Source organism: Myotis daubentonii, chromosome 8, assembly GCF_963259705.1.
Source record: "Myotis daubentonii chromosome 8, mMyoDau2.1, whole genome shotgun sequence".
Classification (NCBI taxonomy): domain Eukaryota; kingdom Metazoa; phylum Chordata; class Mammalia; order Chiroptera; family Vespertilionidae; genus Myotis; species Myotis daubentonii.
In genome coordinates this window covers 69,868,891-69,893,366 of record NC_081847.1, presented here as the reverse complement: position 1 = coordinate 69,893,366, position 24,476 = coordinate 69,868,891, and the positions used below count along the sequence as shown (strand labels likewise).

General features: G+C 48.6%; 1 protein-coding gene across 2 annotated transcripts; it reads left to right on the top strand.

Moving 5' to 3' along the window:
* The first annotated feature begins 11,604 nt into the window (after positions 1-11,604).
* CD40 (CD40 molecule) lies at positions 11,605-24,088 on the top strand. 2 transcript variants are annotated; one of them, XM_059706882.1, is made up of 9 exons: positions 11,606-11,754; positions 14,848-14,923; positions 15,282-15,407; positions 15,946-16,092; positions 16,421-16,514; positions 20,784-20,845; positions 22,694-22,780; positions 22,908-22,933; positions 23,453-24,088. In XM_059706882.1, exons 1-9 carry the CDS (start codon positions 11,704-11,706, stop codon positions 23,657-23,659), a joined length of 876 nt encoding a protein of 291 aa, XP_059562865.1. In that variant the 5' UTR covers positions 11,606-11,703; the 3' UTR covers positions 23,660-24,088. The 2 variants fall into 2 exon arrangements, with proteins under 2 accessions (XP_059562864.1, XP_059562865.1); XM_059706881.1 differs by lacking the exon at positions 23,453-24,088 and having other exon boundaries at positions 11,605-11,754; positions 22,908-23,433.
* Positions 24,089-24,476: the final 388 nt, after the last annotated feature.

Below are 24,476 nucleotides of genomic sequence, written 5' to 3'. Positions count from 1 at the left end.
AGCTACTTGCGCTCTCTAGGACTCAGTCTGATATGAATGCTTGATACCACCTTTTACTGGATATTAGAAAATTGCATGATTAATTTTATCTCTATATATTAACAATGTGAGTTATTAGGCCCATGCTACAGAGGAGGAACTAGAGATGAAAGAACATATGTGCTGGCCTAGCTGGTTTGGCTCAGTGGATAGAGCATTGGTCTATGGACTGAAGGGGCTTGGGTTTGATTCTGGTCAAGGGCACATGCCCAGGTTGCAGGCTTGATCCCCAGTGGGGGGCATGCAGGAGGCAGCTGATCAATGATTCTCTCTTATCATTGATCTCTCTCTCTCTCTCTCTCTCTCTCTCTCTCTCTCTCTCTCTCTCACTTCCTCTGTGAAATAAACACACACACACACACACACACACACACACACACACACACACACACAGAAAATGTGGATTGGAGAGCCTGGAGGTACAATTAGACATCTGAGCTGATTTTCAACCCGGATGACAAAGTAAAGGGTTAATATAATTTATAATAATAAAAGTGTAATATGCGATTAGACCGGACGTCCTTCCAGATGATCTTCTGGATATAGCCAGGGCTGTGAGGGAAGCCCGGGTCCTGGGTGCCTGCTGGCAGCTGGAGGGAAACCCCAGGTCCTGGGTGCCAGAGGGAAGCCGTGCCGGCAGCCAGGGGAAGGTAGGTCTACTCTTGCAAGAATTTTGTGCATCAGGCCTCTAGTTATTATATAAAGAGCTCTTCATTAGGGCTAGAACTTTGTCTAGTCAATGGTAAAATGCCAACACGTGTCACATAGTAAGTGTTCAATGAATGCTTGTTGAATAAATAAAATTGATAAGAAAAAGACAGTTCAGTCCTAACCGGTTTGGCTCAGTGGATAGAGCGTCGGCCTTCGGACTCAAGGGTCCCAGGTTCGCTTCCAGCCAAGGGCATGGATGCGGGCATATACCCAGTAGGGAGTGTGCAGGAAGCAGCTGAACGATGTTTCTCTCTCATCGATGTTTCTAACTCTCTATCCCTCTCCCTTCCTCTCTGTAAAAAAAAAAATCAATAAAATATATTTTTAAAAAAGAAAAGAAAAAGAGTTCAGTAGAAAAATGGGCAAAGTTACTTAATGGAAGAAGAACTCCTAATGGTTAATAAACATTTGATAGGACATTCAATTTCAGGAATAATTGGGAAAATGTAAATTAAAGCAACAATAAGCTATGTCTCGTCATCAATTGTCAAATATTAAAATGAATTATAGCATCTAGAGATGGAGAGAATGCAAAGTAAAGTTCTTTTATATATGAGTATTTTCCAAGTTTTTTTTTGTAAAGTATTTTGAAAATACCTGTTAGTATATACAATATACTATATACTCACAACTTGCACTTTTAGAAATCTACAGAAATAAAAGTATAAATGCCTAAGGATATGTGTTGTTACAGCATGCTTCACAGTGGTTAAAACTTGGATGTAGACTGAGTATAGAGCAACAGAAGAATGGTTGAACCAATTGTAACAAGTTTGCATAGTGGAATATTAACCAGTTATTAAAAAGGATATCAGCCCTGCCTGGTGTTGCTCAGGGGTTATAGCATCAGCACGAGCACCAAAGGGTCACAGGTTCAATTCTCGGTCAAAGACAGGTAAATGGGTTGCAGGTTCAATTCCTGGCCCTATGAGGGGTACATGTGGGGGAGGCAGCTGGTCCATCTCTCTCTCATATTGATGTTTCTCTCTTTCTTATTTCCCCTTCTATCTCTCCCTCCCTTCCACTCTTTCTAAAAAAAAATCAATGGAAAAAATATCCTTGGGTGAGGATTAACAACAACAACAACAAAAAAAAAAAAGGAAGAAAGAAAGAAAAAAGAATGTGTCAGGTCTGTGTCTACTAACCTGGAATGATTTCCATAATATATTGTTAAGTGAGAAAAGTGACTACAAAAAAAATGATAGAGATGCCTTTTCTTATGAAATGAATAATTAAATAGGTATAAGAATACCTGCCAGGCTGTTATGGGGAGGGAGGTATAGAGATAAAGAAAAAAAAATATTTATAAAACTATAAATAATCCTATATAATAAAATCCTAATATGCAAATCGACTGAATGGCAAAATGACTGGTGGAATGACTGGTCACTATGATGTGCACTGACCACTAGGGGGCAGATGCTCAATGCAGGAGCTGCCCCTAGCCCACAGGACTGGCAGCCGGTGAGGGGTGGGGCCTGTGAGTGGGCAGTGCCAGGCCAGCCAAGGCGGGTGTGAGTAGGGGGTCCTGATCGCCCCGCTGGTTGCCCCACAGATCAGCCCTGAATGCCGGCCAGGCCTAGGGACCCTACCTGTGCATGAATTTCGTGCACCAGGCCTCTAGTATGGTATAATGTTATAAGAGAATGTAAAACAGAAAATATATCTATGGTAATTTGGGAAGAAAAATCTGAAGGTACATACGAACAAGGACAAAAAGATGACATGTACAAATAAAAACATTGATTTAATTTGGGAATTGGACCATGGATAATTTTTTGGTGTGTAATAAAGTATTTGTTTCATATATATATCTTGAGCAGGAAAGATTTGATTACTCACTGTGCTTTGACTGTATGAACAGATGCAGAATTATATCCCTTGATCCCAATTCCCAAACTTTATATTTGTCTGTTAATTCACTGAGAAAAAGTTACCTTTCATATTCTTATGTCTTTCCCTGGGGTTTGGGATTTTTAAAAAAAATTATACTTGACTTTTGAGAATATTTCCCCTATATTATTGGGCTGGGAGAATATCGGCTTCCTTTTGTTTTAGACTTTGGTGTATGCCCAAAATTAGGAAGAGGATGAGGGATGAGGTAAGGAGAAAAATACCATCCTGCATAGAGAACTGCAAACCGTGGCAAGTGTTCTGAGGGATATAGCAGGGGAAATGAATCATTTTGGCTGCTTGGCCTTTGATCATCCTTCTTACTGGACAAGAGTAGAGGGGGTGGACAGGACCCATCAAAGAGGCCAAGAGGGTGCAGATAGTTCTTCCTACCTCCTGGCTGCCAGAATATGGGGTGTGGCCACTCTGATGTTCCTTCCCAAGACTCTGAACCTTGAGGGAATGATATTCAAGTTCATAGTCAGTGAGAGATTGAATTAATGATCTATTTCTGTGTAAGAAATTAGCCTAAAATTTAGTGACTTGAAATGACAAGCATTTATCTCCCAGTTTCTGTGGGTCAGGAATCCAGTAGCAGCTTAGCTGGGTGGTTTTGATTAGGGGTCTTTTACCAGAATGCAGTCAAGTTGTCAGGTGGGGCTGCAGTCATCTGAGGCTTCACTGGGGCTGAAGGATCCACGTCTAATGGCCAGAGGCCTTGGTTCCTCACCATGTGGGTTTCTCTAAAGACTGATAAGGATCCTCATAACAAGGCAGCTGGCTTCTCCAGAGGGCCTGATGAGGAGCAGGGGAGTGGGGGGCGGGGAGGGAAGGGGGAGAGAGAGAGAGAAGGAGGGAAGAAGAAAAGGGAAGGCGGGAGGGAGGAAGGAGAGAGAGACAGAGAACATGTGACAGAGCACATAAGGCTAAAGCCTCAGTAGTTTACAACCGAATCTTGGACATGATATACTATTACTGCTCTGGGTTTCCATTGATCACATACGAGTAGACCAACCCTGGTATAATGGCGGAGGGGACTACACAAACCAGTGAAGACCAGGAGGTGGGCTCACTGGGGGACCCTCTTGGAGGGTGGCTAGCACAGAGTTGGTTTGTAAGACTTGTTCTGTAGCAGGGCCTTGTCTATGTCCCACATCCTATGGCTCTTGCCTGAACTTGATTCTTCAGCCTTCCTTTCAATTCTATGAGCCAACTGATCCTTTTCAATAATGTTCTCTTCTACGTATTTAAATTCACCAGCTCTGTCTTTTCTTGCTTGCAATGACAACCCTGACCAGAACAGGAGCTATGAGAGAAGACAGCAGTGGGGAACGTAGGTTGGTGGTGGAGGAACTTCACCTTAGATAAGGTGATCCAGGAGGGCCAGGAGGTACCATTTTTTTAATTAATTAAATATTTATTGTTCAGATTATTACATTTGTTCCTCTTTTTTCCCCCCATAACTCCCCTTCACCCAGTTCCCACCCCACCCTCCTCCCTCACTCCCCACCCACTGTCCTCATCCATAGGTGCACGATTTTTGTCCAGTCTCTTCCCGCATCCCCCTCACCCCTTTCCCCCTCCAAGAATAGCCAGTCCACTCACTTTCTATGCCCCTGATTCTATTATAACCACCAGTTCATTCTGTTCATCAGATTATTCACTTGATTTTCAGATTCACTTGTTGATAGATGTGTATTTGTTGTTCATAATTTGTATCTTTACCTTTTTCTTCTTCTTCCTCTTCTTAAAGGATACCTTTCAGCATTTCATATAATACTGGTTTGGTGGTGATGAACTCCTTTAGCTTTTCCTTATCTGTGAAGCTCTTTATCTGTCCTTGAATTCTGAATGATAGCTTTGCTGGATAAAGTAATCTTGGTTGTAGGTTCTTGGTATTCATCATTTTGAATATTTCTTGCCACTCCCTTCTGGCCTGCAAAGTTTCTGTTGAGAAATCAGCTGACAGTCGTATGGGTATTCCCTTGTAGGTAACTGACTTTCTTTCTCTTGCCGCTTTTAAGATTCTCTCTTTGTCTTTTGCTCTTGGCATTTTAATTATGATGTGTCTTGGTGTGGTCCTCTTTGGATTCCTTTTGTTTGGGGTTCTCTGTGCTTCCTGGACTTGTAAGTCTATTTCTTTCACCAGGTAGGGGAAGTTTTCTGTCATTATTTCTTCAAATAGGTTTTCAATATCTTGGTCTCTCTCATCTTCTGGCACCCCTATAATTCTGATGTTGGTGCGCTTGAAGCTGTCCCAGAGGCTCCTTACACTATCTTCGTATTTTTGGATTCTTTTTTCATTTTGCTTTTCTGGTTGGGTGTTTTGTGCTTCTTCGCATTTCAAATCTTTGACTTCATTCTTGCGATCCTCTGGTCTGCTGTTGGGAGTCTGTATAATATTCTTTATTTCAGTCAATGTATGCTTAATTTCTAGTTGGTCCTTTATCACAACCTCGAGGGTCTCATTAGATTTCTTGTAGATCTCATTAAGTTTATCGGCAGTTTCTAGAAAATTCTTGAAAAACCTTAAAAGTGTGGTTTTGAACTCTATATCCAGTAGTTTGCTTTCCTCCATTTCTGTCATTTGTGTCCTTTTTCTTTGCCTCTGCATTTTTTATGCTTCCCTGTGTTGATAAAGTGGTTTTCTGTGCTAAGTGTCCTCTAGGGCCCAGTGGTTCAGCCTCCCCAATTACCTGAGGAGGACACTCTTGGTGCACCCCCTTGTGGTCTTTGTGCACAGTCTTGTTGTAGTTAAGCCTTGATTGTTGTAGGTTTCACTGGGAGGAATTGACCTCCAGGCCAATTGGCTGTGAGAATCAGCTGTGTCTGCAGTGGGAGAACTTCTGTGCTGGAGACACCCCTCTGGGGCATGCCTTGCTTCAATGGGGCTTTGGTGCTCACTGAGTCTGCCCCCTGAGTGTGTCCTTTATGGTTCCACGGAGCTGCAAACTGGATGGTCCCACTCTGACCTCGGGGTTTCCTGGCTCCTGGATATCTAGGGAGGTGCTAATCTAGCTTTTGCCTGAGGCTATCCAGCAAAAGCCTCCCTGCAGGGCTTGGGTGGGGCGGGTCCCACAGGATCAACAGGGTGGGGCTAGCAGTTATGGCTGCTCTCAGTCCTGCACTCAGAGGCTCTGCTTCTCAATGTCCCAGTAATCGCTGCAAGCCCCCGGAGAGAAAGCTGCCCTCGAGTTCTGACCAATGCCAGACAGTCCCGCTTCTCCCGTATGAGTTTGGGTCCCCAGAGACTCACCCAGAACTGGAGCTCAGAGCCTGAGACTCCCTCCCGATTGAAAACGATAACCGCGCCCTCAGCCGCCAGCCCGCTCCGCATGCACCTCCGCACCTTTGTATTTTACTTCCGCACTGCGCCTCCTCTGAGTCTCGGTATGCTTTTCTCTTTCCTTCTAGTTGTAGAATTTCCACTCAGCCAGCCTTCCTGTGGTTCTGGATGATGTCCGTTCCGTCTTTTAGTTGTATTTTTGAAGTGGTTGTGAGAGGCAGCAAACTTCGGTGTTTACCTATGCCACCATCTTGTTTTCTCCCAGGAGGTACCATTTGCCAGGAGACCTGAATGGTGAGGCAGAGTCAGCGGATGAAGAGTGGGAGGAGGGGCATTTCAGGTAGAGGGAGCAGCACAAAGGCTTTGAGGTGAGAACGGAGCTGTCTGTATGGGTAAAGTGTAGCAAGCAAGTGGGCAAGTGAAGGGAGAGGTCAGTAGAAACCAGAGATCACCCAGAATCTTGAGGCCATGGGGAAGAATTTGGATTACCTTCTCCCAACCAAAGCCATTTCTTGTTCCAGACATTAGAGCCCATGAAGGCTGAGGACAGACCTAGGGTTTTCTTCTCTAGGAATCAGTATCAATCAAATCATGATTAGGCCATGATCAAGATAGAGACCTATACTTAATGTTAACTCACCCATCTGTTGTTTTCCCACTGATCTGTTTTGCTGGCTCTTGGGTTTCCCTAATTTCTGGTTGGGTTATTCCCCGAGTTTCTCAGTTCCCTCTGATAAATCCCAACCCTACTCTGCAGAGCTGAAGGAAAATATTTTTGTCCACAGTTGGACCCGGGAATCCCAGTTAGAGAGGCTAGTCATCTGGGGAAGATTGGCAGCTACCCAGGACAGCATGGAACGAGCAGGTGGATCCCTTCAGTCTCATATAGTCCCACCTTCACTCAACAAACGCTTGTTCAGCATCCAGCATGTTCATGGGCTCTTTGTGGGCATCAGGCTATAAAGATCTTCCTTTGTAGGAATCAAGTTAGGTAGGAGGGATGGCCCAGTCCAGATGTTATTGAATGGGAGCTCCTGTTACTTAGGAGTTGGCACTGTAGCCCATGGCCGAGCCAACATGTCCTATGTACTCTGCATTCCAAATGGGAGCCAGATACTTGCCCTCGAATGTTTGCTAAAGGGGCCAGAGCTGAACCTCTATCTTAGTCAAAACATCACTTTCTTTTTTCTTGTCCATTTAATAATCCTGATGAGGGAGGAGTTCTCTGGTTTTATTGAGGAATATATATTATGGTGGAAGACGATCTTTCCCACTTTGATTGGGAGTCTCTGTGGGGTGCGGCTACAGTGTTTTGGCCAGGTTCAAGCCTCGGACTAATGAAAGGACAGGGTCCTCTCATTGCTACTTGCAAGTCCCAGCTGGAAGGGCAGGGCCCTCCCAGCACAATCATAGCCAACGGCTGTGGTTGTGAGCTTGAACCTAAGGTCCAAACACGTGGCCCCACGTGCCTTGTGATAGAGTTCGGGTGCATGTAGTTGAGTGAGGTTGAAACTCACGAGAATGCTGTAAACAACGTGATCACGCCCCTACTTTGCCTCGTGGCATCTGCTATAAAATAAAGACACGGCTTGTGGGCGCTGGCGCTGTCTCCTCATCAGGGAGCAGCGTCCCACCGAGACCCTGCTTTCATTCTCTTGTCTGTCTATTCTCAATCCTTTCACCCTTGCCCCCCCTCAGGATCACCTTTGGCCGTAACAGTCTCTCATGGTGATTGAGGGGTGACTGCAAGAAAGGATTCTAGGATGCTGTTCCCCAGTGGGATCTACTTGGTAGTTGACTTGCTGATGTCCCCTGTGCCTATCTGAGCAGGGGAGAAGAGAGGTGGAGAGAGGGGTCACCATGGAGCAGCTGGCCAGGATGCGTGAGCTTCTCTGGGTCAGGTGGAACTTGCAGTAGTTAGCTGGGCTTTCTGATATTCCACCAAGCAGTCTGACTGCTGTGCACAAGGGTCTCCCCAGTGGCAGGAGCCTAGGTAGTGAGGCAAGGCAGGAGAAAGAGCTCAAGCCTGAGCGGGATGTCCTCTGTCAGAGAACTGGGCAGTGGGGAAGCCTCCAAGAAACTTAATGTGCCCCAGGAGAAACCATATGTGGACACTTGCCACTCTGGGTTGGCTAGGGAAACAGTGTTTACAAGAGGGAGAGGGCTATTGCAGAGGGCTATTCCCACTCCCTCCTCTCAGTGTCAATAAGGGGGAGGTCCGTGCTGGGGCATGTCTCCCAACCAGGCCATGCCCCTCCTCCCCCAACCTTTTATCCAAGCAGGCAGGGACCTGGCTCAAGTCAACCCTTGGATGAGTAAGGGAGAAGATAAAATGAGATTTAAATTGAGTTTGAAAATAAAGCTTTCAAGGATGAAGGTTTAACAACAGAAAGTGATCCAAAAATAAAGCAATCTGCTGGAGATGTCATTAAGGGATGGAAAAGGGAGATTCAACACAACAGGGCTAAGGCTGAGATTAGGGGGGAAGCTTCATTATTATGCCCCACCGAGTTGAGTCGCCTCGGTACACTGGTTTCACGAGTACACAGAATAATTGAAATATAGTGTCTTGCATAGGTAAGCAGCCGCAGAGAACTGAAAGGGCCCAGGGAGGTTGGCTGTTGGAGAGGACTTTCCAAAGAAGGGGCAGCTGAGCTGAGCCTTGAAGCCTGGAAGGGTGAGAAGGAGTTGGCACAGCAAAAGGAGAGTGGAGAAGAGCTTTACAGGAAGAGATGACACTACAGTCTGGAGCAGCAAGTTGAGGGCAGGAAGGACAATTAGACATGCAGGCCAGAAAGTCCATGGCCGCAGGCCACGTGAGCTTAAGAAGTGAGGGCTCTGGGGGAGTTGTTTCAAATCTGGGAGCAAGACAATGGGGTTTGCATAGTAGAACCATCTGGTCACCAGATTGTGGCAGTGCTGTGGACTTAACCCTCAGGCACACTTCTTACCCATTCACCTGGCCCTATGACCCCCAACTCCCATACGAAGGCCATTTTCTCTGTGATTCCAAAACCCTGGGTTCCCACTCTTTTACTGCCCTTTGCTCTACTCCCATCACTGGACCCTTCATAGTTCTCTTTGATAGACTCTGAAATATTGCCATCCTCCCCATGAATCATCTTCTCTCTTTCCTTCTCCGACATACTCTTCCCAGCCCAAGTAGATTCTATGCCTTCTTTGGGTCTGTGCCTGCCAGCACATGTTTCCTCGGGGTATACACATACTAAAATATCTTCCCTTTATGCTATCTGGTCTTCGCCCCATGGGGCAACCGAAGATTACTATGTATTCTTTCACACATTAATTTAAGCTGCTTTAATTGCTGCTCTGATATGTTTTATATAATATAATTAATGTTTTAATTCTGTGTGCTTGCTTTCCAAGGCAGTTTTGTGAAGGGCCCAATTTTGAAATCAAGCACATAAAGAATAAATAATGGCTGACGTTATTATAGTGATGCCCCCGCACCCGAAGGGAATTAAAAGTGTGCTGGTTTTTTTGAAGTGGCTTAAAAAGGGAAAAGGTATTTTAATGTTCTCTTCATTCTGGGCCAGCTTGGGTGGCTTCATGAAGTCCCCTGGACGCTGATTTCAAGTGTTTCTCCACTGTTGGCATCTGACCACCAGCTTGAGGTCTGTGCTACCACCATCAGCTCTGCAGCTCCTGCCTCCACTTCCTTCCTGATGGAGCCTGTGATTAGAATGATAAGTTACTGAGCCCACTCATTCACTCACTCACTCATTCATTCAGTGATTGTGTATTGGTATTCTATTGTGTGCCCAGGCCTCGGATAGATTTAGTCCTGTCTTCAAGGAATTCACAGTCAAATGTGGGCAGCAGGTGGAGTTACAGCCCAGCACGGTAACGCTGTGGGAACACGGGGGGGGGGGGGGGGGGGGAAGGGGGGGAGGTGGAGCAGAGTACCTACCTGTGTCTCAGGTTGTTAAGAGGAGACTTAAGAGGAGGCAACATTTAAATTGGCTTCAGGAAGGAGAAGGGGAAGAAGAAAACAGCAAGACACAGTAAGAAAAGACAATTGTGTGTTTGGAAAATTGGGAGGTGAGCATGGCTAAAGCCATTATACATGGGAGGATATGACAGGGAGTGGGGACAGAGGTTGGGGCCAAGTGGAGAAGGGTTTGCTCTGCAAGAAGGAGTTTGGACTATCCTGAGGGTATAGGGGAGCCCAAAGGGGTTTTTGATTTTGTTTTTAAAAAGTATGTTTTTATTGATCTTAGAGAAGGGAGAGACAGAAACATCTATAGGCTGCCTCCTGAAGCTGCCTACTGGGGATCCAGCCCATAACCTGGGCATGTGTCCTGACTGGAATTGAACCAGGGACCTCTTGGTGCACAGGTTGATGCTCAACCACGGAGCCACACCAGCTGGGCAAGCCCAAAGAAGTTTTTAAGCAGTGGAGTGTCATGATCAGATTAGATCTGGGGCTTATAAAGGGAATTGCAGTATAAATGAGAGGGAGGCGGGGCGGGGGCAGGGGAGGAGGGAAAGGGAGAGAGAAAAGCTGTTAGAGTTGCCTAGCACATAGTAGGGGCTCAATCATATTTATTGACTGGGTGAGGTTGTTGGGACAGTCCAGGTGAAAGATGATGAGCCTCTGAATTAGGGTAGTGGCAGAGGTGATGGAAAAGAGAGGTTGGCTTCCAGAGGTAAAATCCACAGGGCTCTTTGCATCAGAAGCCAGGAGAATGGGGTTAGCAGCCCTCTCCTCTCCCATCCCCCCAGCTCTGCACACGCTGGTCTTTGGCCTGGCCCAGAAATTCAGAGCTTGGAGAATTATCACCTCAACCACTGTCTAGTTCTAGTTCTTCAGGTTTCACTGGGGAAAAATTGCACTCAAGGGCACTCCGCCCATCAGAGGCACAGCCTAGAGCAGAACCCAGGAAACCTGGTGTCTATTGTGTGCTGCAGAGCAGAGACTGTTAACATGATTCAAGAAAGGCTGGGAGGGCCAGGCTGGAGAAATGTGAGCACAAAGGTGTGTGTGTGTGTGTTTCTGCAGAACCAGAGGGTGGGAGTCTCCTGAGATTCTCAAGGGGTCCTAGTGCTTAGAGACAGAAGGAAACTGGGATGGGATAGAATCTGGTGGTGGTGGGGCGCATGGTTGCGTGGATGGATGGATGGATGGACGGACGGACGGACGGACGGGAGGCAGGGACGCTGGGCACATACAAGGGAATTTCCTTTGAAAGAGAAACTCTAAGAGGGAAACTCTCTTCCTTGAAACGCCTCCCCAGCCCTCCTTCCCACACCCCAGCGGTGGCCTTCCCGTTTTTGGGGATAGGGAGGGGGAACTTCCTTAGGCCTCTCCACCCGCGCGGTGGGGACGCTTTCGGTTCTGCTGGGATTCCCGGAGGCGGCGGGGGAAGAACCGTGGGGGTCCTTGTGGTGTCTTCCCAGCCCCGGTGGGGATCTCTCCCCTTCCTTCGCCCCCCAGGAAAGCCTGCAGGCTCCTTCCTCTCTCCAGCTTGGCCTTTGGAGTCCCGGGGGCTAAGGAGGAAGGGCCCTCCCTGGGACCCTCCACTCCCCTTTCCCAGCGCGTCCTTAAACTCCCCGGGGAAACTGAACCCGGGAATATCCTGGGGAAATCCCAGACCCGCGAGTCGCCGGGAGCCCCGCCCTCACCAGCGAGGCCGGCCGCGATTGGCCCGCGGAGACCACGCCCCTTTAGTGGGCGAGGCCACCGCTGGGGCCCGGGAGCTACTACAGAGCGGGTCCCGCACGCTCCCGCGCCGCCTGTTTCCGACCTCGCCATGGTCCGCCTGCCTCTGCAGTGTCTCCTCTTGGGCTGCTGGTTCACCGCCGTGAGTTGGATTTCTGCTCCGACCCGACGGCGGAGTTTGGGATTTGAGAGGGGAAGGGGCAGAGAAGCCTTCCTTCGGGGAAGGGCTCTTCTACCTGATTTTGTTGAGGACAGAAGGGTGGTGGAAGCTCGGCCTGGGACCCTGGGGTCCTGGCTGCATTAGCTGGGCTGCCTCTCTCTCCTCCCAGGTTGGGGTTCCAGGTAGCCCGCAGAGGGTGCGACGCGGGGGCACTGCAGGCAACGTGCAAGGACAGCGTGGATGGGGTTGCGGTTTGGGGAGCCTGAAGCCTTCATCAGGAAAGGCTGGCGTCTGGTTCGCCTCCAAGGCCGGCCAGCAGTGGGAAGGAAGGCGGGCCGAGGGAAGGGGAGGGTCTGGCTGGTTTCCTGTCCCTTCGCATGTGGACAGATGCCAGCTCTTAGAGTGGTTATCGTCTCCTTGCCAGCTGGGCTGCCTTCTTCCAGGGCATCTTGTGGGCACAAGGGGTGATCCAACCTAGGAGGATTGCTCAAGGCCATGTCTCCGCATCCTGAGTTCAGGATGACACAGGGGGGCTGTGGGGGAGATGAATAGTTCAGGGGACCCAAGAAAGGGTTTCTCCGGGCACCAGAGGGCTCAGACATGCCCGACCAAGCATGTCTCCGGGATTTTCAGAAGCCCACACTTGTCTCACTTTTTGTTTAAGTGTATTTTTGTAGTTCCTCATTCTGGAGGCTGGGAATCCCCCAAGTACCTTACCCTCTCATCCCAACCCCTCTGGTCTCCCCCGACTCGCAGGGGCTGTAGTTTCTGGCCTGAGGTCCGAGCAGGAATGGAGCCATGCAGGGGGTGGTAGGGGAGAGAGTCCACCGGGAAGCTGCTTTGTTCCCAGAACCCTCGTTTTCACTCCAAGCAACGGCTCCAGGAGGAGAGGAGCACCTCCCGGGGCGGAGCGGGAAAGAAGAGAGGTCCTGTAGGAGGGAGAGGGAGCAGAGCCAGGGGAGGGCGTGAAGCTGGTTTGGGCTTCTCAGGAGCGTACTCCCAATTTTGGCTCCAGATAGACCTGGGCTGTGACAACTCCAATGGCAGCTGCTACTTATCGAGAGCTTCCTGCGTGTCAGGCCCTGAGGAAAATGCTTTCCATGTGTTCGCTGTCTGGTTTCTTTGAACTCCCCAGTATACAGACGAGGAAACAGGCTCAGAGAGAAGGAATGTCTTGCCCAAATTCTCATAGCTAGGATATAAACCTGCATCTGCCTGGGTCCTGAGCCCGTCTCTCAGGTGGTGAGAGCCTCCCAGCCTTGGTATCAGAAGGACTGGAACTATGGAGTGGGAACTGGGGATGGACCAACTTTCAGAGGAGGAACCCTATTTCTCATGTGTTTGAAAATGGCATAAAGGACTTTCATGGCCGTGGGATGTGGCGGGAAGGTCCGCGGCGTTGCAGGGAGAACCTTCACAGGCTTTGAAGGTTGATGAATGTTGTGATGTGATGTGATGTGATGTGATGATGGCGGCAGCCGCCTTTTCTGTTTCCTTCCCCATTTGGGGTAAGACACATTTCCCGTAAGCAATGGCTGACTGAGAGCCACCCATTAGGCAGGATCCTGAACAGCCAGCCAGTTAGCCAGGACACTGGACATTCAAGCAGATACTCACATATGTATGATAATCGAACTGCTACTTAATGAGCACCTACTATGTTCTAGACACGGTGCCAGGCCACACACAAATGTTCGTTCTCATCTTTACAACCTAAACTGTGGGGCAGGTGTTATTACTCCCATTTTAGAGATGTGGAAACTGAGAGGAAGAGAAGCAAATAGCTAGTAAGTGTTGCAAAGTCAAGTGCTGCAAAGACAGAAAGCCTGAAGCTGTTTGTCTCTCAAACCTGTGCTTTTTTCACCGGCTGTTCCCAAAGCGTGGGATGAGTGTAGGGAGCACACGCACACAGAACTAAACAACAGTGATGCACTTTGCAGTTCTGTTTTAAACCCTTTGATTTTTTTGAAGGAGGAAGTCTCTGGAGTTAGAATATAGTTAGTTAATACTTCTCAAGTGCTTGCTAATCCTCCTTTTAAAACAAAAATCAAGAGCAGGCCTGGGGTAGAGGCCATCGGCAAGCAAAGCAACCAGCTGGCGTTTCATAACGTTTTGTTGCTGTTGAATTTTATTTTTAGGGTTACCTTTTATTTATGAGACGTTCTCATGGCAATGACATAAGGTTTACATGGAAAAGAAATGTATTTAATTTAGTGAGAAGTAATTAATAGCATGCGTTGTACTTGGAAGTAGTAAAAGTGAGGGCGAGAGCCAAGCTGATGGAGAGAGGGAGAGTACTGAGACCTGTCTTTTCTTTCAGATCCTATCACTGTGAAACCCTGTGATTTCAGAGAGAGAGAGAGAGACAGAAACGTCAATAATGAGAATCATCCATCGGCTGCCTCCTGCATGCCCCCTATCAAGGATCAAGCCTGAAACCTGGGCATGTTCCCTGAATAGGAATTGAACCCGTGACCCCCTGGTTCATAGGTCAATGCTCAATCACTGAGCCGGGCTAGTCTGACCATTTGTAAAGTGAAAGTGTTGGATTTTATCTTCCCAGCTTCACAATGTTCTGGCATTTTGTGAGGGAGGGCTTAGAGGGGAAAAACACGATGAGGCTTGGACAGGGAAAGGGGTGGGGAGCAGAAGAATAATAGGAGGAAGAGGCCAGGTGCTAAATATAGCCCCAACCTGGGACTAGGACCAGCTGAAGCAGCCAGTCTCTGGACTCCAGGGGTGGTCCTGAGGTCCTCACGTGCTTTTGAATCTTTGTGAAGAGGAAAGTGTCAGGAGTCCCTACAAAAGGAAGATCTGTTTAGTTCAGAGACTATTGTGAGGTTCAAGCACAATCGCTTTGTAAAAGACCAGCACGATTCTCTGGGTGCTTTTACAATCGTATCAGTTGGCAGTTTAGTTAAAAATAACCAAGCCAACTAGTAGGCAGGCCCCACTGTTCTGCTTTGGATTTCCGCTTCAGCTCTAACCCCTCTCCTGGCTGATTTTCACCTTCCTGCCAACGAGGCTACAGCAGAGATTCCCAGATCCCCTCAAATTGCCCAATTCTGTCTTTAGGTCCACCCAGAACCACCTGCATGCAGTGAAAACCAGTACCCCACAGAAAGCCAGTGCTGTAATCTGTGCCCGCCAGGTGAGACGCCTCCCTCCAGCCTCACGGCGGGACCCCTCGTGGTTTGCTGGCAGATGCAGGTTCCATATGTCATCTGTAAACCTGAGTCTTAAATGGCCCCTGGGGTTGCCCAGCCCTGCCCTGCTGTCAGAAAGTGGTGGGTTCCCTCTGTGCCTACTCAGGACTAAAGTTCCTGTATCTTCCTTGGCCCCCCACCCTCCTACCCATGACCTGACTCTGAAGGCTGGAAGGCTCTGAGACTGTCACCTTTGAATCCTCTGCCCGAAAGCCCAGCCTACTCCCAGCCTGCTCAGTTTTTGGTAAATGTCTGACTCCCAGAGTTGGTCAGAGCTGCCTCATTTCCTGATGCTTTTTCCAGGACAGAAACTGGTGAATGACTGCACGGCGGTGACCGACACGGAATGCGTCCCTTGCAGTGAAGGCGAATTCCTGGGGACCTGGAGCAATGAGAGGCGCTGCCATCCGCACAGATACTGCGACCCCAGTGTGTGGGCTGTGGGGGACCGGTGCTTGGGAGTGGGGCTGATATTCCAGCTCATTCTTTTTTTTTTTAAATTAATGTATTTTTATTGATTTCAGCAAGGAAGGGTGAGGGAGAGATAGAAACATCAGTGATGAGAGAGAATCATTGATTGGCTGCCTCCAGCACTCACCCTACTGGGGATCGAGCCTGCAACCTGGGCGTGTGTCCTTTACCGGAATTGAACCCGGGACCCTTCAGCCTGCAGGCCAGTGCTCTATGCACTGAGCTCTATGCACTGAGCCAAACCAGCAAGGGCTTCTGCTCATTCTTGACAATGCAGCCATTAACCCTTGCCCCCTCCCCTCCCTTTTATTAAAAATAGAAAGCCAGGGTCTGTTTGGATTGATTGGAGTCTAGGCTATATTGGTTGTTAAATAATTTGACTGCTATCCCTACTTGGAAGAGGGTCTAAGAAAAAAAAAAAAGCAGGAAGTGTGAGGAGTGGGGCTCAGAGAGTCCCCAGCAAGGGTTCCCATCCTTCCCACCCATCTCTGCGCAGACCTAAAACTCCGGGTCCAGAGTAAAGGCACTTTGGAAACAGACACGACTTGCATGTGTGACGAAGGCCGACACTGTGTCGACGAGATCTGTGAAAACTGCGCCCCACACAGCTCTTGCCCCCCTGGCTTTGGGGTCAAGGAGATCGGTAAGTGGCCTGTCTGAGAATCGGCTCTAGAGGCAGGAGGGAGGAGTTGAGGGCCAAAGGCAAGGGGCTGGGCAGTGGGCATTCAGCCCAGAGGTGGAGGGAATGGAGACTACAGCCTCCATCAGGATGTCTCCTAGAGTGAGCAGGAAATGAACCCTTCTCATTCCGGCTCCTGCCATGGCATCTGCCTGGGGAGGGCAGTGGGAGAAGCCTTCCCAGGGGCTGCAGCAGCGGCGGAGGCTCTCCGCCGGGAGGAGGGCTTGGAGCAGGAAGACTGGGAGCCAGACAGGTAGTCCATCGTGTGATGAATGCCCCTTCTCCCTCCCAGCGACAGGGGTTTCTGACACCGTCTGCGAACCCTGCCTGGTCGGCTTCTTCTCCAATGTGTCATCTGCTTATGACAAGTGTCATCCTTGGACGAGGTATAAGAACTCATCCCTGGTGTTTTCTGTCCCAAGAGGGGCATGGGGTCTGCTTCCATCCGATCCTGCTATCTACCCTTCAGCCCCGGCTCCCATGTCCACACACACTCATGCCCGTGTAAAACCTCAGAGTGACCTCCTGGACAACTGACCAAATGGGCACTTTTTAGCATTTTCTTGTCTGTGCTCTGTTGGTGGTAATAGACACTGTTGATCTCTCCAACTCCGTGAAACTCTCTTTCCTCGGGTACATGGTGACACCTCTCCTCCTTTCCTTCTCCGCCCCTGGTCCTCCTGAACTGGTTTCTCAGGCCTTTGTTCGGCTCTACTTTTTAACCACTTTGCCTGCCCCCCTGGACCACCTCATCCGTACTCATGGCTTCGAGCTACCATCTCTCCTACCATCTCTCTCGGGTGGTTCCCCATCAACATCTCTTGACTAGATTTGTCTCCTGGATCCCAGACTGTCAAATCCAACGGCCGAGGGTACATCTCCCTGCAAGTGACCCACAGGCACCAAATGGGCTCCCCTTCCTGCTCCCCTCACCCTCGGTGGAAGCCACCACCATGCCTCTGGGCACTTGTCCCGTAGTCCCCCCTCACCTCCAAATCAGTCACCTTCTTGCCTTCCAGATGTTTTGGGACTCCTCCCTCTCACTATCTCAGTGGTGCCATTTTAGCCTGGGCCTCATCACCGTGGTCTGAATGGTGCCTTAGCCTCCTCATTGACCTCCTCACCTCTAGTCTCCCCCTTTCATCTGGTTCTCCCTTCACTTGCCAAAGTGAGTTTTCTGCAGTTCATTTTAGATCACAGCACTCTCTGTTTACAGTGCTTCACGGCTCGCTGGGCCTTTAGGTCAAACCCAGACTCTCTCGCATGGCCTCTGACCTTCCTGACCTCTTCCCACCTCCTGCTACTTGCAGTCTCCTCAACACACTGTTCATACTCTTGCATCAAGCTCTTCTGCCTGGACTACGCTTTAACACATGCCTATTAACTTTTTACATTTAATTTTAAAAAATGGGTAAGATAGGCGCCTCAGACAGAAGGCACAAAAGGGCCTACAGCGATAAGTCTCCCTTTCACCCCTTCCCTCAGCCCTCCAGTGCTCCTTGGAAGCAGACACATCCTTGCATGTCTTCCCATTGACAAACACACAAACACATACGTGCTCATGTGCAAACACTTACTGTCCACACAAATTGTAGCATCTCATATACACTTGGTCCTTTGTTTACTGTCTGCCTTTCTCCTAATAGGTTGCAAACTCCTTAAATGTAGAGACTTGGCTCTTTTCCCCCTTCCACTTATGCATCCCTTATGCCTAGACCAGTGCCTAGAACAGCCGTGGGCAAACTACGGCCCGCAGGCCGGATCCGGCCCATTTGAAATGAATAAAACTATTGAAAAAAAAAAGACCGTACCCTTTTATGTAATGATGTTTACTTTGAATTTATATTAGTTCACACAAACACTCCATCCATGCTTTTGTTCCGGCCCTCCGGTCCAGTTTAAGAACCCATTGTGGCCCTCGAGTCAAAAAGTTTGCCCACCCCTGGCCTAGAACATAGTAGGTGCTCAATAAATTTTACTGGTCAATGTTGACTGATGAGTGGTGGCATGTTGGGACAGTAGAACCAGAGTGCTGGGTTCGAACCTCACAGCAGCTGAGGAAGGGTGTGGCCCTGTGCCAGGTGTGACCCTCATCTCTCTGAGCCTCAGTGTCCTCATCTGGAAGTTGGGGATGACCTTCGTCTCATGAGGCTTGAGGAAAAGACTGGTGGGAGTGTTTTGTAAGCTCATGAACACTCTCCTCATGTATATGCTTTCTTTGAAGTTTCTCCCTCTTCCCCCCACTTTAGATGTTTTTTTTCTTTGTGACGTCCCTCTCAGACAGTTCCTCCTCCTCCTCCTTGGACCATGTTGGACCTGCTCTTCTATATCTAGACTCCTTCATTGGCCTCCTGGCTGGCCACTTCTCTGCGATTTCTCGTCCTGTGAGCTCTCCGGCCAGCTGAGTCCTCCCACGACTTACATCATGTGATTGGATGCTGATATGACTCACAGCTGAATCCCGTTGAAACCTTCATGGCTGACTAGCAGCGATCGGGTTCTATCAGTGATCTGGTTCTAAAGACCCAACTTTTCCATGGTTCCATAATGCATCTGGCATCTCACCTACCTAATCTCTGTATCACATTGTCCTGCTTAGTGGGAATGTACCACGGCTCTAAATTTTATGTCCTTCGGGCCGACTCAGACCTAACTTCTCCAGGGGAGTCTTTCTGGACGACTCTTAAACCAGAGGTTCTCAACTAAGCAATTTTGACAATATCTGGAGCCGAGACTGGGAAGGGGGATGCCACTGATATCGAGTGGGTGGAGGCCAGAAATGCCGTTAAACATCCTACAGTGCATGGGACAGACCCCCTTACAGAGAGTTATGTGGCCCAAAATGTCAGTGGTGCCGACGAGGTTGAGAAGCCCTGCCTTAAACCAAATGGATCATGTCTCCATTCCTGCCATTGCAGATTTCATCTCCTCTTCTCTGGACAATTCCCAGTTCACTTTAGCCTATATCACAAGGCTTGGCACTCATTAGAGACGCTCCAATTATTACCCCTTCAAGATGCGTAGTAATCTTTCCTCCGCACTCATGAGTGCCATAAGAACAGAGTTTGCACTGTAACCAGCACAGGACGGTGCATGAAATATGTGCTGAGTGAAGCTGGACTTGTTGGTTGTTGATGGTCTCCCTCTGGGGTTGGAAATCTTATGGTTGGCAAACTTAATGTCTCATTCTCTCTCGCTCTAGTTTTTTTTTTTTTTTTATATTGCTTAAAGTATTACAAAGAGTATTACATGTGTCTCCTTTTTCCCCCCCCCGCCCTTGACAATCCCTTGGCCTCCCCCACCCCCCAGTGTCTTATATCCATTGGTTATGCTTATATGCATGCATACAAGTCCTTCGGTTGATCTCTTACCCCGCCCCCTCCTGCCTTCCCACCGTCCCCGGCCTTCCTGCTGTAGTTTGACAATCTGTTCGAGGCAGCTCTGCCTCTGTATCTATTTTTGTTCATAAGTTTATAATGGTCTTTATTATCCAGAAATGAGTGAGATCATGTGGTATTTTTCCTTCATTGACTGGCTTATTTCACTTAGCATAATGCTCTCTAGTTCCATCCATGCTGTTGCAAACGGTAAGAGTTCCTTCTTTTTTACAGCAGCATAGTATTCCATCGTGTAGATGTACCACAGTTTTCTAATCCATTCATCTACAGATGGGCATTTAGGCTGTTTCCAGATCTTAGCTATGGTGAATTGTGCTGCTATGAACATAGGGGTGCATATATCCTTTCTGACTGGTATTTCTGGTTTCTTGGGATATATTCCTAGAAGTGGGATCACAGGGTCAAATGGGAGTTCCATTTTTAGTTTTTTGAGGAAACTCCATACTGTCTTCCACAGTGGCTGCACCAGTCTGCATTCCCACCAGCAGTGCACAAGTGTTCCTTTTTCTCCACATCCTCTCCAGCACTTGTCGTTTATTGATTTGTTGATGATAGCCATTCTGACAGGTGTGAGATGGTACTTCATTGTTGTTTTGATTTGCATCTCTCGGATGATTAGCAACTTTGAGCATGTTTTCATATGTCTCTTGACTTTCTGAATGTCCTCTTTTAAAAGTTGTCTATTTAGGTCCTTTGCCCATTTTTTGATTGGATTGTTTATCTTCCTTTTGTTGAGTTGTACGAGTTCCCTATAAATGTTGGAGGTTAAACCCTTATCAGTGATAGCATTGGCAAATATGTTCTCCCATGTAGTGGGCTTTCTTGTTGTTTTGTTGATGGTTTCTTTTGCTGTGCAGAAACTTTTTATTTTGATGTAGTCCCATTTTTTATTTTCTCTTTAGTTTCCAATGCCCTAGTATCTGTATCGGTGAATCTAGTTTTTTTTTTTTTTAATAATTTATTTTAATTTTCTATTTTTAGGGCAAAATCAGTAATGTTTTTAGAATAAACATATGATACATTATATGACATACATTATTTAGCCTTGCTTTTGAAGTCTGAGTTGATGGACTTGTTTTCAAAAGTTATAATCTACAAATGATTGGCTCTTTACACTTATAATCTATGTTTATAAAAGCTTATATAATTATTCTGTATATTTTAAAATATTCTCTCTTTCTCTCTCTCTCTCTCTCTCTCTCTCTCTCTCTCTCTCTCTCTCTTTCTGTATGTGTGTGCACATGTGTGTCCACACAGCTGTGAGATCAAAGGCCTGGTGGAGCTACGGGCAGGGACTAACAAGACTGATGCTGTCTGTGGTGAGTCCTGGAGAATGGGTCCTGGCAGCAGGCTAGGGAAGTAGGGAAATACAGGTGGAGCCTGAGGCATACAGAAACAATGAGTGGGAGGGGAAGTGAGAGGAGGAAGCAGTTTGGAGTTGGGGTGGGCAAGTCAGCTCCCCTCTGGAGCCTCAGTTTCTTCATCTGTAAAATGGGATGATAACAGAACCTCCCTGAGTGGGTTGGTGGAAGTGCCTGGCATGGGTTCTTGCACTTTGGAAGTGCTTCATCGAAGCTATTCTGCAGCCCCCCTCACACTTCAAGGACCAGTGTGGTGTGACACGGTTTCCTCTCAGGGCCTCAGCTTTGATTTTAGAACGAGGAGGTTGGCCTACAGCACAGATCACAGACTCAAGTAACTACAGGGACTAGGCAGGTCTTGTTAATAAGTGAAAAAGGTCAGAGGTGAGAAAAACGCACTCTCTTTGCTTTTTTTTTTTAACATTCATTTTCCTTTTGGCAGGGCTGGGTGAGGGAAGCATTTACCTTGGGCACACTATTTAAAGGGGTGCCTGAAAAATGCAGTAATCAAGATAACATTTTTTTTTTTTTTGGTTAATCCTCACTCAAGGGTATTTTTCCATTGATTTTTAGAGAGAGTAGAAGGGCGGGGGAGAGACACAGAGAGAAACATCGATGTGGGAGAGACGTATCATTGGTTGCCTCCTGCACACACCTGGACTGAGGCCAAGGATTGAGCCTGCAACTGAGGTATTTGACCGAATCAAACCTGGGACTCTTCAGTCTGCAGATCCATGCTCTATCCATTGAGCCCAACCAGGTAGGGCAAGATAAGCAACAGCTTGATGTAATATTTAAAAAAGAATAAAAGTCAATGCAAAAAAATCCATAATGAGCAAACTATAAAATTTTAACTAATGCCATGGTCCAACCTTGCATCTGCATGACCCTGCCTGACTTGCCTGAGCCTAATTTTGGAAACTTTATGAAAAAAAACAGGCAGCCAACCTGTGGGCCATAATTTGGTGATATGATTTTTTTTAAAAAAACATGACATGAAAATATTACCTTGATTACTGAGTTTTTTTTGTATCCCTTTAAATTTTGTCCCAAGGTGTGTGCCTTACCCTAGTCCGGTGGCTCTCAACCTTCCTAATGCCGCGACCCTTTCATACAGTCCCTCATGTTGTGGTGAACCCCAATTTCATTGTTACAAATTGAACATAATTAAAGCATAGTGATTCATCACAAAACAATATGTAATTATATATGTGTTTTCCAATGGCCTTAGGTGACCCCTGTGAAAGGGTTGTTCGGCCCCCAAAGGGGTCGTGACCCACAGGTTGAGAACCGCTGCCCTAGTCCCTGCCCTGTCTCCTAGTCTTACTTTCGTTTTCTTGTTTGGAATGGAAACTGAGGTACAAGAAACACATTTATTTCCCCCCCCATTCTTCTGTAACAAAGGCAACAGTGCGGACAGAAACGAGGCAGGGCCTCAGCACCTCAGCACAGGGCACAGAGTGGGGAGGGAGGGGAATGTGGGGAGCGGTGGGGAGCCGGCACTCGGTTCTGGCCAGTGAGTGCCAGGTGGGGCTGCTGGTCCAATGGGGCTAGGTTCCCGCATTTCTAAGAGAAACCAGGTGTCTAGATTTTAAATCTGCAGTCGCCCCCCCAATGAAAAGGTTTAACATAATTTAAACATGTGCTGGTCACACTAAAGACATCTGCTGGCCACGGTTCACCAGGGCCACCTGCTCGAGGCCTGTCAGGGGTGAGCTCAGGCCTGGGCGGACTGTAGAGTCTGGGGAGGTCCAGCAGCTTTGGGCCTGGGGGGGGGAGCCGTCCCTGAAGTCTCCGTTTCTCCAGGTATCGAGCATCGGAAGAGAGCCCTGGTGGTGATCCCCATCGTCGCAGCCCTCCTGCTGGCTCTCCTGCTGGTGCCTGTGTATTTCTGTGAGTCCCCCCACAGGGAGGTGATGAGGAAGGCAGGGAGGGAGGAGAAGGTCAAGCAGAACCGGCTGCCTGTTTCCTTATCTGGCCTCACTACTAAGTCTCCACCCCTCTATTTTTTTCTCTCTAGGGAAGTTGCCCAAGGTAAACCGCAAGGTAGGTCACCCCTGGGCACTGGCTCTGAACTTGGCAAAGTGCAAAGAAGATGGACTCACTGGTGCCTTTATGGCAGTAAAACCGATTCAGGGTCTGCCCTGTGGCCAGTGGGGTGACAGCAGAACTGGCTGCTCTGCCTCCCGACCCCCCAGTCCCATTCCTGGGATCCAGAGCTCCTCCCATCCCCTCCCTCAGCGCCAGCCTTCGTTATCCCCAGAGCGCACTTCTCCACAGGGCTGCCCTGGCACCATGGTCAAAGTCAGTGGCGTCATTTGCTCTTCTTTCCTGGCATCCAACACGTGGGGAACCACTTCGGGGCCTTGGTGCAGGCCAAGGGCCAGACCCGAGGGGCACCTCCTTAAACCCACTGGAAGCTTCCTGACACCCTCAGTGTGGCCAGCAGGGGGCAGGAGGCACCCATGGAATCCGCCCTGATTGGGGAAGCAGGGGAGAGGGCTTGGGGAGCATCCCCTTGGCGGGAGGTGTTGCTGAGCATGACCTCACCCCTTGGCTCACCAGACCTTCTGCCCTGAGGACCCCGGGAAGGCCAAAGAGGAAGCCCGGCGAGGTCCCCAGGAGAGCGGTCCCGAGGAGAGCGGTCCCCAGGAGATGGACTTCCTCGGCCCCTGCTCCACCGCTCCCGTGCAGGAGACCTTACACTGGTGCCAGCCCGTGGTGCAGGAGGATGGCAAAGAGAGCCGCATCTCGGTGCAGGAGAGACAGTGAGGCTGGGTGTGCCCGGGAGCATGGCAGTTTGGACAAATGTGCACGTGGCCGCGGAGCCTGGAGCTGCAGCTGCGACATGAGGGCGAGGGGCTGGCGCTAGGCACAGCTCCGTCTGCCTGCACCCCTGCGGCTCAGAAACAGTTCACTCAGGGGAACCTCCTCCTCCAGCCTGGAGCCGGTCAGCCTCCCAACTTGCTTTTAAAGATGGAGGCAAGACTTTTTTGGGGGGGTGTTGGGGGGCGGGGGCATATAGTAACATCATCAAACCCTCCAGCCCAGCCCTTCAGTGCCCACGTGGTTTCTATGAGCCCAGGGGGACATCTACATGAATATCATTGCAGTGTCGTTTGTGACAGGGGACAACTGGAAGCAACTTAACTGTCCATCAACAGGGGACTGGCTAAATAAAATGGTAATATATTTATGTAACAGGCTCTCAAACGCACTGTCATGGGAAAAAAGCAGGTTGCAGAATGACAGGCATGGATTTTTTTTTTTTTAAGCACACACCCCTAATCAATATGTGGGCACGTGCACAGACATAACCTATGCTGTATATGTAGGTGTAACACGGGTTCTGGAGGATACACAGGAACCTTGCAGCTCTCGGTTGTCATGCCCGGGTTGGGGAAGAAGGCTCTGGGGGAGGGTTGGTAAAGAAGATTTGACTTTTTCATAAGGCTTCATCCGCCCCCCTCCCCCCTCCCCCGCAAAGGAGAGTGAATTCACATACTGCTTATGTAACTAAAGTCATCAAACATGTGAAAAAAAATGGGGTGGACATGCTGGGTGACGGGAGCGGCTACATTTGCTGTCG

Coding starts and splice junctions, on each gene's coding strand:
- CD40 (XM_059706881.1), top strand. CDS start 11,704: ATGGTCCGCCTGCCTCTGCAGTGTCTCCTCTTGGGCTGCTGGTTCACC. Junction 15,408..15,945: donor GCACAGATACTGCGACCCCA/GTGTGTGGGCTG, acceptor ATCTCTGCGCAG/ACCTAAAACTCCGGGTCCAG. Junction 16,093..16,420: donor CTTTGGGGTCAAGGAGATCG/GTAAGTGGCCTG, acceptor TCTCCCTCCCAG/CGACAGGGGTTTCTGACACC.